General features: G+C 55.8%; 1 protein-coding gene across 5 annotated transcripts; it reads right to left on the bottom strand.

Annotated features, from left to right (window-relative positions):
• On the bottom strand, nt 1-15061 carry Arhgap45 (Rho GTPase activating protein 45). Of its 5 annotated transcripts, none has more exons than XM_087556986.1 (23): nt 14678-15061; nt 13685-14009; nt 11215-11358; nt 11038-11122; nt 10879-10951; nt 10610-10676; nt 10380-10517; nt 10223-10287; nt 9928-10038; nt 9760-9840; nt 7399-7587; nt 6626-6763; nt 5955-6145; nt 5744-5868; nt 5572-5649; nt 5377-5481; nt 4805-4977; nt 4283-4471; nt 4052-4189; nt 3134-3360; nt 2842-3052; nt 1908-1995; nt 1-774 (listed from the first exon to the last, which is right to left on the bottom strand). In XM_087556986.1, exons 1-23 carry the CDS (start codon nt 14801-14803, stop codon nt 458-460), a joined length of 3384 nt encoding a protein of 1127 aa, XP_087413112.1. In that variant the 5' UTR covers nt 14804-15061; the 3' UTR covers nt 1-457.
• Between the last annotated feature and the right edge of the window lie 873 nt (nt 15062-15934).

A 15934-nucleotide genomic window follows, 5' to 3' on the forward strand; every position in this document is an offset into this window, starting at 1 on the left:
TTGGGGTGTGGCCCAGTCAGTGACGTTTATTCAAGCAAATTGGGGGTGCACGTGCAAAGCTCTTTCACTGCTCCTTGGGAGAGACCCACTGTGTACCCCCACCTGTCTTTCCATGCCCAGACTCCTGCAAGATTCCTGAAGCCAGAGCCAGGACTGCACACCACACAGCATCCTGTCCTGGTGCTGTGCCCACTCAGACACATCCAGACTGATGGGGGCCGTGGGAGAGACGAAGGCATCATGGGACTCGGCGGCTGCATCAGGCACAGGCACAGGCACACGAAGGCCAGGCAAGTCCACCTGGGACCACTATCCATCTGAGTCCATGGTGCCAGGGTGCCCTGAGCTCCCTCAAGCTTCTCGGCATTGTGAGAAAACCCCCAAAACAAGTCAAGGGCCCATAGTGACCCTTAAGAGTAGCTGGCAGTCATCAACATCACCAACATCACCACCCAGCTCAGACAAACTGTGGCTGCCGCTTCCGACCGCTGCCACCTGTGATCTGCCCATCTCGGAGTCGCATGGTGGGCAGAGAGGCTTGTGTGGTGTTGTTGGACTGGTTGGTGTTGAAGGAACACAGCTGATGGCCTGGGGCTGCATCCTCACTCTCCAGCTGTTCCTCACTGCCACTGTGGCTCTGGGGACCTTCCTCCAGGCCTGCCTCGGTCTGCTCCAGGAAACTGAGGCGGTGCAGGGCGCTGGCGTCCGAGGACGAAAGGAGGTCAGAAGCCTCTTCCAGCTCTGAGTCTGAGTCATTGGATGCCACCTGGGATTCTGGGGCAGAGAGAAGGTGTCAGAGGGATGAGGGGAGACAAAAGTGAAAACACACACATACGAACAGACACACTCACAGACACACAGACACAGACACACACACACTCACAGACACACAGATACACACACACACTCACAGAAACACAGATACACACACACAGACACTCACATACAGACACACACACAGACACACATACACAGACACACAGATACAGACACACTCACACACAGACACACAGATACAGACGCACACACACTCAGACACACAGATACACACAGACACACAGATACACACACATACAGACACACAGATACACACACACTCACAGACACTCACATACAGACACACACACAGACACACATACACAGACACACAGATACAGACACACTCACACACAGACACACAGATACAGACGCACACACACTCAGACACACAGATACACACACACTCACAGACACACAGATACACACACACATACAGACACACACAGGCACACACACAGACACACACACTCAGACACACAGATACACACACACTCACAGACACACACTCACAGACACACGCACAGACACTCTCACAGACACACACACAAACACACAGATACAGACACACACACTCAGACACGCAGATACACACACACTCAGACACACAGATACACACACTCTCACAGACACACACACACAGACACACAGATACAGACACACACATACAGACACACACACACACACAAAGACACACAGATACAGACACACAGAGACACACAGAGAGACACACACACTCTCACAGACACACAGACACACAGATACAGACACACACTCTCACAGACACACAGACACACACACACACACACACACACACACACACAGAAATGTGTCCTGTGACCAAGACGAAGCCATCTGGGACTGCAATGCTGACCCCAGCCCTTTCTTTCTGGTGCCATCCCCTCGCTGGCCTTGCTATGGGTCTACAGACAAAGGTCTCTCTGCTCTCTGTCCCCTCCCTGGGGTGAGTGGCCACTGACACAGTATAGGAAGAGTCAGCTCATGAGCTATCACGAGCCCATCACAACAGTCTCATGGCCTGACTGACCACCCTGGATCACCGACCAGGAGCTGTGGGCCCCACGACTCACCTCGGTTTCCATCGTCCGCCTCCTCCTGCTGGGGGAAGACAATGCCCTCAGCAGTCTCCAGCTGGGCACACTGGGCGGACGCCCCCTCCTGGATTGGGAGACAGTGTGGGCTCACTCCAGCATGCCCACCTCCACCTCCGGCCTTTATGTGTGTGATCTTTATTTCTAGTTTATGTGTCTGGTGTTTCGCCTGCACAGACCTGTGGGTACTGTGTGCCTGCTCTCTGCTCACAGGGCCAAGAAAGGAGGCGAGATCCACCAAAACTAGTCACATTACAGGCTGACGTGTGAGAGCTGAGGAGAGGACCCAGGTCACCTGCAACCCGGGCTTTGGTGCTGAGCCTGACCGTCTCCTGCCCCTTCCCTCTGTGGACTTATTGACGAGTTGGTTTTGTGAGACAGGGTTTCCCTGTGGAGCCCTGGCTGGCCTGGAACTCTCTGTATATCAGAGTGGTCTGGTTCGGAGTTGAGCCTCTGCCTCTGCCTCTGCAGTGCTGGAGTTAAAAGTGTTTTTATGGGGTTGGGGATTTAGCTCAGTGGTAGAGCGCTTGCCTAAGAAGCACAAGGCCCTGGGTTCGGTCCCCAGCTCCGAAAAAAAGAACCAAAAAAAAAAAAAGTGTTTTTATGTTTTGTTTTGTTTTGTCGTCTCTTTTGGATAGAGCTACATAAATTCTCATGTAGCCCAGGCTAGCTTCAAACCTGCTCTGTAGCTGACACTGGCCTGGAAGCCCTTGGTCTCCTCCCTCCACCTCTGAGTGCTGGGATGAGAAGCCCACACAGCAACCTGACTTATTGGTGCTGGGGATTGAACCAGAACCAGGGCTTCCTGGACGCTAGTCAGCTCTACTACTGAGATGTACCCAGAGCCCTCTGAGCATTTTTTGTGTCACTTCCCCACAACCTAAGCGGCTCCCATCCACCAACACTCCCTTACTTGGCTGCCAGCTGCTTCTTCTGGCTCCTCCTCAAAGACCAGGCCATAGTGGACAATCAGAGTCTCAATGACACGGGCCTGGTGGGGGTAGTCCACCAGAGAAGAGAGGGACACGGTGGCGTCTGTGGGCCGAGGCCGCAGCAGTGTGGGCCCGAAAACGATGCCCAGGTTCCCGGGGGTCATCTTGTTATCTTGCTCCATTTCCACGATCCTAGGGAGGGGCAGAGATGGTGTGGGTGGGTGTGGCTCCAGGGGTCCCCAGTCAGCTCTTGCACCGCTCAGGGGCCCTCACCTTCGCAGGTGCCTCAGCAGGTATAAGAGTGTGGCCCGGTTTTCGGCTGGCAGGTCCCGCATGAGCTCTCGCAGGCGGCCCACCATGGCCAAGGTCGCAGCCTCACTCTCGGACCCGTCCTGCCGGCCCCGGCTTGCTGCCTTGGCTTCGGCCTCTGCCTTTAGGCTGTCCTTAGCTAATCCCACCAGCTCATGGTAGAAGCGAAAAGAGATGAGGGGCTCCGGCAGCTGCAGGTGACACATTCAGAGAGAGATCACAGGGCCTGGCCTAGCAAAAGTGAGTACTGGACAAGCCCCGCCCCCTGTCAGACTCTGGTCAAGTTCATCACACTAAGTCCAGTCTGGCCTCAGACCTGCTAGGGGCAGGTCCATCAGCTTTAGCCACGCCCACCACAGCAAGACCCAGCTGTACTACCTACCCTTCCCCATCCATCCAGTACCTGCCACCCACCTCTAGGCACGCCCACCAGCTCAGAACTTGCTCTTGGCTCCTGCCCAGCTCTGACCACGCCCACCGTGCTAGGGTCCCACCCACTGCAGTGTCTGGGTCCACCCCACCCCTGCCTCAGACCTTCATAGTCCTAGCCGTGCCCAGTGGCTGATCCAACCTAGTTTTCGCTCCACCAATACAGAGCGACTCAAGCACATCACCATGACCCTGCCAGACTCCTGAAAACTGTGACTCCATAGCTACGCCCACCCAGCTCTTGCCACACCTATTAGCACAGAACTTGACTCTTGCCCATCTGCAATGCCGCGCCACCTGTCCCCATGCACACACCTGCCCCCCCCCATCTCTAGCAAACTCACAATAGGGGCCCGTCCAGCCTGACTCCTCCCCTCAATGTTAATGCCCCGCCCATGCTCCACCGTGGCCACGCCCTTCACACTGACCCAGGTCCACCCAGGTTGGCCTCACCTGCCGTAGGTACAGCTTCAGGACATTGCTTATGTCGTGCGGTGAGGCCTGTGACAACTCCACCAGCTCTTTGCCATTCTCAAAGGCCTGGCACAGCTTCTCCACACGCGTTTTCACGCCGTTGACCCGGTAGATCCCCTGGGGAGCCAACAATTACCCTCAAGCCTAGACTTGAACCAGCTCCAGGTCCTCTGGGTTCTCCGCTAAACCCCTCCTGTCCCAGGACCTCACCTTAGTGTGCAGTGCCCGCCGCTCAATCTCACAGACACACTTTTTAATAATGAAGGGCACCCCATCAGGGGTGCTGTGGGCTGCCTGGCTGAAGTCTTGACCAAACAGCTGCAGGCGGCCCTGAAGCTTCTTGTGACCACACTGGATAGCCAGGGTCTCCAAACACTTTTTGTGACAAGCCAGACAGCACTGAGAGATGAAAAAAAAGGTCACTTTTCCGGACACCTACTGTAAATGCCAGGCCTCACTTCCACAATTCTGGCACTTATGCCCTGGAGGCTCCCTGCCCCAGAGTACCTTGTCAGACCAGAAACCTCCCCTGCCCTTCACTGGCCATTTTGATCTTTCTGAGACAGGGTCTCACGTAGCCCAGGTTGGCTTAGACTTGCACTGTAGCCAAGGATGACTCTGAAGTCCTGATACTGGAACCAGAACCTAGAGCTTTGTACTTGCACCGCCAGCCGCTGATCCATCCACTGAACCCCAGTCCTGATCTTTGACAACATCAGGGTACCCACACACCTCTTCACATTCGGCCCCTTGGAAGTACACGTAGCTGTTACACTCTCTGCACTTGGCCGGCGTTCGCAGCTTGCGAAGTCGGTGTGTGCGGGCTGCCTTGGACAATCCCACATGGCGGAAGGGTCCACTGGGCATGGCAACAGGTAACTCGGGATCCATGCCATTGAGGTCAGCTGCAGACAGGATGAAAATCCAGTGTCACTGAGACAGCTGGAGGCCGGTTTGTTAAATCATGTTTAAATTCCTCCGGAGGCTGGCGAGATGGCTCAGCGGTTAAGAACACTAACTGCTCTTCCAGAGGTCCTGAGTTCAATTCCCAGCGACCACATGGTGGCTCACAACCATCTGTAATGGGATCCGATGCCCTCTTCTGGTGTGTCTGAAGACAGCGAAGTGTACTTAAATATATAAAATAAATAAAATCTTAAAAAGAAAAACTCCGGGGTTGGGGATTTAGCTCAGTGGGAGAGTGCTTGCCTAGAAAGCGCAAGGCCCTGGGTTCGGTCCCCAGCTCCGAAAAAAAGAAAAAAGAAAAATTCCTCCATGGTCAGGACTCAATGGGGGCTCCTCACCTGAATCAAAAGCGGAGGCGACCAAGCCAGCTTCCTGATCTACCAGCTCCTCATTGGATGACATGGTCCCGCTGGACGAGGTTCGATCGAACTTCTTCAAGTCCCCTAAACAGAAAATGGGGTTGTGAAACACTGGAGCCAAGCTGGCCCTGCCTGGGACTTCCCTGTGTGACACGCACCCAGGTGCCACTTCACCTGAGCTGACGTCCAGGCTGACTTCGGTGTCTGAGATGGAGATAGGCCAGGACTTATGTACCTGATGACCTCGTCCCCCTGCAGGATGAGAGAGATAAAGAAAGCGTGTCCCCACAGCGGGAAGCAGGGGCTGTCAGAATGCAGCATCTGTTGTGTGCTTGCACACGCTCACCCCTGTGGTCCTTGTTGGGAGCCCCCTCAGACGTGCCACCTTCCTCCGGGGGACTGCCGGCAGCTTCGGGTCCTGAAGCGTCACCAGGATTGAAGCTGCCCTTCCGTGTTCGCATGATTGGGGACCTAGTCACAGGCGTCAGTAAGAGGTCCCCTCAGTTCTACCACCCACACTCCCACTGGAAGCACGTGGCCACACAGGGCGAAGGTACCAGGCATTGGTGGAGACATAAGGCTCAAAGTCGTAGCGCACATCCGGCTCCTCGCCTCGCTGCAGCTGACGCACGTGAGATGCGTACTGTTGGCCCGGGTCATATAGTTTGCTGCTCTCGCACAGCATCTGGAAGTTCACAGGCAGCGGCGCTGTCTGCATGTGCATCAGCTGGTAGTAGGAGATGGTGGCCTATAGGAGACGAGCTAGTCAAGGGCTGGGTCACGCCTTCAACCACGCCCACATCAACAAGCCCCTCCCACAGTCCAGAACCCTGTCCCAATAGTTCTGCCCTAATCACGCTCCACTCCTAGTTCTGCCCAAAGCCCCACCCCTGCTCCTTCAATCCCTGCTGCTTGCACAGCTCGCCCTGTTTAGCCTTCAGCCCCAGGACACTCTCCCGTGGCCACCCTACCCTTGCTGGGACCCCTGATGCATTATCCAGCTTGTAACAGACCAGATCAGTCCCTCCCTGTGACCTCTGCTGCTGTGGAAGGGTCCTTCCTGCCCCACTCCACCTACCCACCGTTCTATGCCACTAGAATCACTGTGCCATACCAAACCCTGACTGTGCCCGCCACACATTATGCCCCACCCCTTTAGCAAATACACCAAATTCCGCTCACTGCCCCCACCTCTTCAAGTTCAGCCCACCCAGAGCCCTCCACACACCGACTTAATGGTCTGATCACTCTGTCTGATGACCTCCTGGATCTGTCGCAGCGCAGTCACCTTTGTGTCCTCCAGCTCTTGCTTCTGTGTCTTTGCATCTGCCACGCATGTGCGGTAAGTGGCCATGGCCTCCTCGGCCTAAAGCATTGGGTTAGGGGAAAGGGTCAGTTGACCGTATTGACATAGAAATCCAGGAGAGACCATTATGGTGGGCAGAACTGTCACCACAGTAACTAGAGACCCTGAGCAAAAGCCTGGGAAATTTAGGCAGACTATCTCTAGATAAAATATAAGAAGTGGGCCAAGGGTAAGGCTCAGGAGTGGAGCCCTTCCTAGAATCCCCCACTGAGGGGGCTGGGGGCGTGGTCAGGAGTGGAGCATCTACCTAGAATCCCCCAGTGAGGGACTGGGGGTGTGGCCAGGGTAGACTCTCCTGGAATCCCCCAGTGAGAGGTTGGGGGGGGTGGTCAGAAGTGGAGCATCTGCCTAGAAGCCCCCCCCCCCCGTGAGGGATTGGGGGCGTGGCCAGGGTAGACTCTGCTGGAATCCACCAGTGAGGGGTTGGGGGCGTGGTCAGGGTGGAGCCCTTGTTCTTAAGGGCTGTATGGAGAAAGACCTAGAGATCCGCTCTTAGTACAGCCAAAAATTAAAGAAACAGCAAAGGGGATCTGGCATAGGTGGTGGAGGTGACACAGGCCTGGAGGTGGCAAATACACACATGTCCCCTGGAAACACGTTTCCAGGAGTCCTTGGGGCCCCTCCAGCTAATGCACCTTGTTTTTGGCCTCTTCCTCCAGCCTCCGCCTCTTGTCCAGGGCCTTGGAGGCTGCAGTCCCTGCTCCTGGCCCTGTGCCCTGTTGTTCCTCCTCAGCCTTGGCCACCTGGAGCCGGGCCTTGTCGTGGTCTTCACAACGTTGTTTGTAGCCCTGTTTAGCCTTGCGCAGGTTGGCCTCTGCCTCTTGCTGTGAGAGGAGAGAGGATCCAGCCTCTGCCTCACGCTGGCTCTGCCCTCCCTCCTTTCTCACCAGCAAGGACCCCACATTCCCAGCCAGCCAGCAGGGGACCATTGAGAGCAGACCCTTGGGAGCATGTGCAGTGGGACCCCACAGGGAAACTGAGACATGGCTCAGAGCTGGTCAAGAACACAAACTGAAACACATCTCCCTGCTCCCCACTCCAGGTCTCAGGGAGTTTCACTTCCTGTCTTACAGATAAAAAAACGAGCGCCCAGGCAGGAAGCCTGGCCCAGGGCCGACAGGAAGCACTGAGTCACAAAGTAATGGGTCTGGGTGGGGAACCACACCCCACAGTCTGAAAGTCAAAAACCTAGACATGAAAGCCAGGGACTCTAGGTGAGACTCCAAGGTCTCAGAGGGAGAGCTCACATTAACTCTGGATTCATTCCCAAACTAAAAAATAAATAAACCTCAAGCCAGGCAGTGGTGCACGCCTTTAATCCCAGCACTCGAAGGCAGAGGCAGGCAGATCTCTGTGAGTTCAAGGCCAGCCTGGTCTACAGATCAAGTTTCAGGATGGCCAAGGCTACATAGAGACGCTGCCACAAAAAAAAAAAAAAAAAAAAAAAAAAAAAAAAAAAAAAAAAAAACCAAAACAAAACAAAATACAGATGGATGGACGGACGGACGGGCGGACGGGCGGGCGGACGGACAGACAGACAGACAGAACAAACAAAAATCCTCAGAGCAAAGCAAGAGTCTGCTGATAAGACGGCCCAGCACAGTGGTTCTCAACCTGTGGGTCAGGAGCCCTTCAGGTCAGGGAGCTGCATGTCAGATGCTCATATCACAACTCACGACAGTAGCGAAGTCAGTTACACAGCAACAACAAAAACAACTTTGTGCTTGTGGGTCACCACAGTCTGAGGAACTGTATTATACGGTAACAGCATTAGGAAGGTTGAGAACCACTGTAAAGCAGGTTAAGCCGCTTGCCCCCAACCCTAAGGACCTCAAGCCAATCCCTGCACACACAGAGCAGAAGGAGAGAACGCATGCCCACCGGTTCTACAAACTTAAATATCTGAAAAATCTACTAACCTCTAGTAGATTTCTTTCTTTCTCTCTCTTTTTTTTTTTTTTGGTTCTTTTTTTTCCCGGAGCTGGGGACCGAACCCAGGGCCTTGCGCTTCCTAGGTAAGCGCTCTACCACTGAGCTAAATCCCCAGCCCTCTTCCTTTCTCTTTTAAAGACAGGGTCTTTCTACACAGCTCTGGCTGTCCTGAGCTCACTATGTAGCCCAGGCTGGCCTTGAAGTCCCAGAGATCTGCCTGCCTCTGCCTCTGACTCCCAGTGATAAAATTAAACTCATTCCCACCAGCCTGTCTTGATAGCTTTTTTTAAAATGTCAAATTATTACAATTAAAATATCAAGTGATGGAATTTGGGAGCGGAACTCCCAAGAGTACTGCAGTTTGTATTCCACAACATGTACAGAGCTCTGGGGAATCAATAACAATTCCCCGTGTAATCCACTTTAAGCAAAGGACATAGACAGAGGATTCACAGAAATGGAGAAGTGGGGCTAGCACTAGGAAGAAAGCAGGGTGCACACCCCCAATCACCCATTCACTTTGGAACCCCAATCAGAGACAGGTGTGGGGCACGGGCTTGTTATCAGTGGCTGCTAGAGCAATGGCTGAGAAGTTAAGAGTGGAGGAGCTGCAAGGCTGGACACCGTCTGTCTGCCTGTGTTAGGCTTTCTGGCCACTGAGCCCCGAGAACCACCCATCCCATCAGGGTTGGGTGCTGGGGTTACAGGGGTGGGATGCTACGCCTGGTTTTATGAGGATGCTGGTCACGTGGTTCAGAGCCCCACGTTCTCCTGAGCTAAATCCCCAGCCCTCAGACACTGAGGCATGTCCCCCAGGCCACCTCCATGCCTTTAGAAGGCCCAAAAGAAAAAAAAAAAAAATGAGACCAGCAGTGTACATGGAATATACACTGAGGCTCACACTGCACTCAGTTTCTCTCCAGATTTTCTCAACAGCTCAAGTGTGGGGGGCTCTTGAGTGCCCTGCTGAGGCTGGAGCTTCTCAGCAACGACTACTCTTTGCAAGCGCAGGGAACCTGCAGCGACCAATGCAGGGGCACTGGCTGCACCCCTGCCACCCCTACCAGCTTCCTCTGTGCACGATGCCAGGATTCTTTGATCTCCTTCCTGCGTCTCTCATGCTCCAACCGCCGCAGGGTCAGGGGCTAAGGGAGGCAGGAGCAGACCGTGAGTGCAGAGCTGGACGGAGGTGTCCCCAGCCAGCAGGCCACCTCACCTCGGGCGCAGCCCACCTGCATGAAGGTCTGGGTCTGCAGCGTGCCCACTGCCTGCACCATGCCGTGGCCAAACTCCAGATCTTGTTCCAGGGCCAGTGAGTAGATGGATAAGAGAGGCATGTGGGGCTGTAGGGCAAGATGGCTGGTCACAAGGATGAGGACCAAGGTGTCCCAGCACCCCGAGCCCTCTGTTCCTGCAGCCACTCTTAGCAACAGGCAGGCATGGCACGTCATCCAACGGAAGCCCTTGGAAGGAGTAGGAGCGGCCACACCTGTGTCCCTCTTCCCACACCCGTTTAGCCCAACACACCGCATGAGTGACGTTCTGTCTGCAGTTATGGACGACCTTCTGCAGCCCTTTGGCGAATTCCATCTCTACCAGAGAATGGGGTGCAAAGTGAGGTGTCGGAAACGGCCTTCCCTAGACCCCCGCACCCTGCCCTGGGTGGGTGTCTCTCGTCTCTCACCCAGGGTGGTCCTCTTCTCCAGGTAGCCGATGAGGTCCTTCATGTACCTGGCCATGTCTTTTGCATACTGCAGCGCGGCGTCCACACCTCCCTCGCAGCGCTGGAGAAGCATGTCCACCTCCTCGGGGGGCAGGCAACCTACGGGAGGCAGTGCTCAGTTCTGATGTCCACACCTCTCATGGTCCCTGCCACCTCCTGCCTACCCAGCCCCAGTCCCCAGAGACACTCACCTTCTTCACAATCCTCCACGCTGTGTGGGGGCCCCTCACTGCCTGACCCATAAAGGTTCTCCACCAACTGTGTGAGGAATAACTGTCTGGTCAGGCTGCACCTCTGCCCTGCCCCTTCTTAGCTCTAACACCCTCCACAGCTCCTCATAGAGGCCCACACAGCCCAGGAGATAAGAGTCAACCAGGGGAGACGAGGGGCCCACCCTGTCGGAGATGGCCACTCCCTCCCACAGACACCTTGACCTGGATGTGAGCCCCTGGCTGCTCACCTGGCTAGGGTCCCCCGGAGGCACAGCCAGGAGTGTACTGCTGTCCACTTCACCCAAAAGGAACTCCGACACACTGCAAGGCCAGGGGAGTCACTCCAGAGGTCCACTTCAGCCACACTCCCCAACTCCACTCTGCCCCCATGGCCCCCCCGAGCTCACGTGCAGCTGAAGGACACAGCAATGGTCTCCAGTGCCTTCTCAAACTCCCTCTTATCTGATTCATTGTTGCATTCATAATGAAAGGCTGAGAGGCAGAGGAGGCCGGAGCATGTTTGTCAAATTCCTAGGCATCCTTCAAAACCGGCCCAGCTGCCCCTCTGGTCTCGCTGCACTGACCTTTGACCTTGGCAATGAGTGTACCAGCAGCTGTGAGTGTCTCCACGGTGTTCAGGAGTGGGTATTTGGAGATGACCTGACGCATGACTCGCAGAGCTTCACCCAGGCATTCATGAGCCAGGGGCCGGCGGGCCTCAAGGAGATCTGCTGGGCAGAGTTAGCATGGGTGAGAAGGAAGAGGCTGGCCCCATTCTTTTCAGCTTCCCAGAGGTCAGATGGGGAAACTGAGGCAGGGGTGGACGGGAGCGAGGAAGCATCAACCACCCCACTGGTCCTGCAGATGCGAACAGTGACAGAAGGCCACTTTTTAGTGGGGGTTACACGGCTTCTCTTGGGAGAACTCTGCCAGGCTTTGTACTTTTATACCTCTGATCAATAGGGAGCCATGGAGAGCATCAGAGCCAAGTCAGATCTAGATGCAGAACCAGACTTAACAATGTCCCTGTGCAGTTCAGGCCAGCCTCCTGCCTCTGCCTCTGCTTCCGGAACGCTGTCACATCACAGTCCTCCATCCTCAAATGTCCTCAGTTAGAAGACGGAGGTTTTGGCTGTTTTTTTTTCCCACCCCTGCACAGCAGGTAAGTGCAAGACCTTATGCGACGACGTGACAGGACATTGAAGATCAGAGCGCCTCAAGACCGAGAATCTGACAAAGTTCCATGGCTCTCTTGCAGACACCGAGGCTCCAGGGAAATATCACCCGGGAGGCCATTCTCTCTGTGCGGTCAGAGCCTGAGCCCACCCACGTCTGGAAGGCTAACTTGGCTTCAGGAATCCCAGTATGCTGGCTGGGAAGTCGCGCCCCCTCCTGGGGTATTCCAGGCCGCATACCCTTTGGGCAGCTGGGGGTCCCTGCAGCCCCTCACATGGACCACCCTCAAGGCTTGGTGATACTTGCATGCAGGCAAGAGGAGTGCAGAACTCCTGGGCATCCTGGGGCTGTGCAAAAGACCTGAACAGGCCACGTGTGCAGGCTCCTGGCCTTGAGTGGGGGACCCGCACCCTGCACTGTCCTCTCACCTGGGGCCCGAGTCTGGCAGCGCTGGAGGTCGCGGTCCAGCGCTGGGTGCAGCATCCCACAGACACACATTGCTCAGGGATGTATGGAAGTACGGACCGCTAGTCCCGTGGTCAAGGGACCTGGGTCCTCAGTGCCTGGGAGTTCTTAGGGGCTAGCCAAGAGCCAAACCGGCTTAGGCCGGTCATCAGGCCCCGCCTCTCTCTGGGAACAACCCCACCCCCCATATCACCATAGGCCAGCTCAAGGGTCGTTCCCTAACCACAGAGGAGGAATTTGACTGGGTGCGAGGGTGGGGTTTGCAGGTAAATTGAGGCTGGGAGTTGGACGCACAGGGCAGGAGAAGACTCCAGAGAAAGGGCCTTGAGAGCCTGCGTCCACCCCCAGCTGCAGCCTTAAATGCACCCGGACTCTCTAGGGACCCTGTTCTTGTCCTGTTTAGAAAACCCCAGGCCCAGAGGCTGGTGCACCCGGGGCGCTGGCCCATGCCCTGAACAGGCTTGGGGTGGGGGCGTCACAGCATGACCCCGCACACTCAGACAAGGCCTCCAAGGATGCCTGGGAAAATAAAGGCCGGAGATTAAAGTTTCCCCAGAAAAGCAAACTCAGCCTCCGCCCGCCCTGGAGAGCAGATAAACCCAGGGTCTCTCATCCTCTCCAGGAGGGAGCAGCCTGCTTAGGCTCCTGGGTGAGGCCGACACAGGCCTCAATCTCCCTGTTTCTCCATGTATCTGTGGGATGGGGTGGCTGAGAGAACCGGAGCTGAGCTCTGACATGCGGTTTCCGGGGAGCAGCGAGGGGGGCAAGAGGGGGGGGGTGAGGCTGTGCCCTACCCATCTTGCCGAGCTGCCAGAGACAAACAGGAAGGAGGTGAAAATAACACTGGAGGAAACGGACGGAGCCATCAGCAACCGCGTGCAGGAGAAAACGGAACCAATATGCCGTGGGCCACTCGCTCCCAGTACCTCCCCTATGTCCTCTGTTTTAACACCTTCTGTGTTCCCCGTAACCCCAGTACTGCCGCCAGGGTCCTTCAGCCTCTGCAGCCATCTGTCCTCACACAATGCTCCTTAGATACAATCTGAATGTCTATGTATCTGATGCCTAAGACATTGCCCCTGTAGGGCAGGGCGTCATCAAACTCCTACACATCCTTCAGAACCTTAGTGACGTATGCACTTCCTTGCATCTTATTTGAAGCTTCCTCGTGCCCCTTTTTCTTTTCTTCCTTCTCTCTCTCTTTCTTTCGTTTTTTCTTTGTTTTGTTCTTTCTTTTTTTTCTGAGTCAGGGGCTCACTGTGATTCTGGCTGACCAGGATGGGACTCAAGTGCAGACCATGCTGCCCTAGAACTCATGGAGATCCTCTTGCCTAAGTGCTGGGATGAAAGGCTTGCCCCACCTCCCCGCCCTCCCCCTCCTGTTTTGAGGATGCTGCTCTGGGAGATTCTCACCATCCCGCAGCACAAACTCCTTGAGCTTCTCCAAGCCCTCAGCAAAGCGGGCAACATCAGCCAGCAGGGTTGAGATGTCTTCTACACCGTCAGGGAAAGGTCCCTCAGTGGGTAGCTCTGCGGGGCTGGCAGCAGAGAGGGGGCTTCGATATCCACGGCCCAGAGTCCGTGTGGCAGTGCCCGAGAGTGGGAAGCCTGCAGCGCTGGCATGGCGGCTCAGGCTGGTTGGCCTTTTGAGTGTTCCTGTGCCCTTGGCCACCGTGGACAGGGACATGGCTGGTGGCTCCAGGCTAGGAGTTTCTGTACAGTCTTTCCGAGGCAGCTCCTAGGAGGGAGTAGGAAAAAGGAGTCAAGGGGATCCTCCATCCTAAACACTGCCTCAGTTTTCCCAGGAATTCCTCACCGGTGGGGGTCAGAGATTATGGGAGGAGAGAATTGTAAACCGCCCCCCCCACCTGTTACCCAACATCCTCCTGTCTTTAGCTTTCACAAACAACCGTCCCTACCCAAACCACAGCCAGGGGCGGGGCCTGTGGGGCACAGGAGGGAGGGGGCACCCCACTTCCTGGTGGGGGTGGGGAGGACCCTCGTGGATCTCTAGCCCTTTAGCCACTACAGACGCCTCCACGGGTGTCTACTTTATAAAAAATGGGTAAGTTCTGTGACCTGAGGAGACAGTCATCCGCTCCTGAGTCCCAGGGTATCCCAGACCCCTAAACTCCATAAATTCCCCCAAAGCTAAGCAGGCAGCCTCAGGTCCTGGGGAAACTCAGAGATCCCACCCGAATCTGCCCTGCACACCTGAACCCCAGTTCAACACCATTTCCCCATTGGTTTCCGGAACCCTAACATTGTCCAAACCCCGTTTTACAGTCTAGTCACTAGACTCCAGCACCAGTTCTGCCCTCTACCCACAACCTCCATTGGCACATGATGGGACATCCCTCATAAAGATGGGTGACTTGGTGGCCACCCAAGGACATCCCTACCTACCGTAAGGCGGACTCCCAGGTTCAGACCGCTCCTTGTTGCCGGCCATTCTGCCTGCTGAGGACGATAGCTGGCCCGGTTCCCCCACCTTGGGCCCAGCATGGTGCTGTAAGCTGTCCCTGTGCCCATCAGTGGCCACAGGCTGTGGTTGTCATCCTGGGTCCCCACCCGTTCTGTGCCCCACTCACCCCTGAGGAGGACTGCGGGTTGGGGCTCCCCGCGCGGTTCTTTTTGGAAATAGAGGGAGTTTTCATAAGTTCTCGCTTCTTCCGAGAGAACATGGTGGAGCCAGCCCCAGTGGCTCTAGGTGAGGACAGACAGGCAGCGGCAGGGGTGGGGGACTGGGGGGTGGTCTCAGTCCTGCAGCGCCTGGTGCTGGCTGTTTCTGGACCACATTGCTCAGGGCCACCCCCTCCCCAGCTGTCAGACCCACGTGACGGGCTCGGCCCTCATTGGTGTGTAAGTCTCCTACACAGGAAAAGGCCCCCAGCAGAGGGAGGGAGGGAGGTGACACCACAGATCCGCCCCCAGTTGTGACTGTCCCGGGTGTCAGCTCTTACAGGACTCTGCACACCAACTCTGACACGGGTTCCCCATAGCGGGCCACCTTCCACTTGCAGTCTGTGTCCAGAGGATGTGTGGCCGCCTGACTCAGGCATTATTTGACCCATGCTGGGACACACCATACACTCAAGAGACTCAGTGTCATATGTATACGCTATGCAAGTCACAAGAGGAGGCCAGGCAAGGGAGATTCACAGGCAGATCCAACAGACACCTCCCTGACCCCCTCCCTCATCACCTACAGGTGACTCCCATTTCCTATAATCACCAGCCCTGCAGTCTACTGGGGACCACAGGACCCGAAGGTGCCATGCCCTGGGTGGCTTCTAATCCTGCAACCCAGGCAGGCACTCCTCTGCTGGCCTCCACTTGGCTCCTGTTCCCACTCTGCCTTCCACATCCCAGCCCTGAGCCTCGGGACACATAGATGCCACTCAGAGGTCCTATCTAATTTAGACACCCTGTCCCTTAACCACCCCAAACCCCACTGACCTCAGACACACTGGGTGGCTCTCCAGGACACAGCCCAGAAAGGCCGCAGCCTGTGGTACCTAGTCTTGTTCTCCAAGCTCTGGTCCAGCCACAAACCCAGCCAAGGAGCTCCTTGAGGGGCCCGCGCCTCCCACTCATAGTTGGCTGGCTGGGGAGTGGGTTTGAGAGGTTGTGTCGGTTCGAGGACTGGCTGGCTCTGGGGTG

Source organism: Rattus norvegicus, chromosome 7 (genome assembly GCF_021556685.1).
Source record: "Rattus norvegicus strain SHRSP/BbbUtx chromosome 7, alternate assembly SHRSP_T2T, whole genome shotgun sequence".
Lineage (NCBI taxonomy): Eukaryota > Metazoa > Chordata > Mammalia > Rodentia > Muridae > Rattus > Rattus norvegicus.

Bases quoted from the DNA above. Each gene is read 5' to 3' on its own strand.
- Arhgap45 (XM_087556986.1), bottom strand. From the start codon at position 14,803: ATGGGCACAGGGACAGCTTACAGCACCATGCTGGGCCCAAGGTGGGGG. The intron at 4,472-4,804 runs GTGTGTGGGTAC...TTCATCTCTCAG, and splicing joins AAGGGGCCGAATGTGAAGAG to TGCTGTCTGGCTTGTCACAA. The intron at 4,190-4,282 runs GTGAGGTCCTGG...TTGGCTCCCCAG, and splicing joins GGCGGGCACTGCACACTAAG to GGGATCTACCGGGTCAACGG.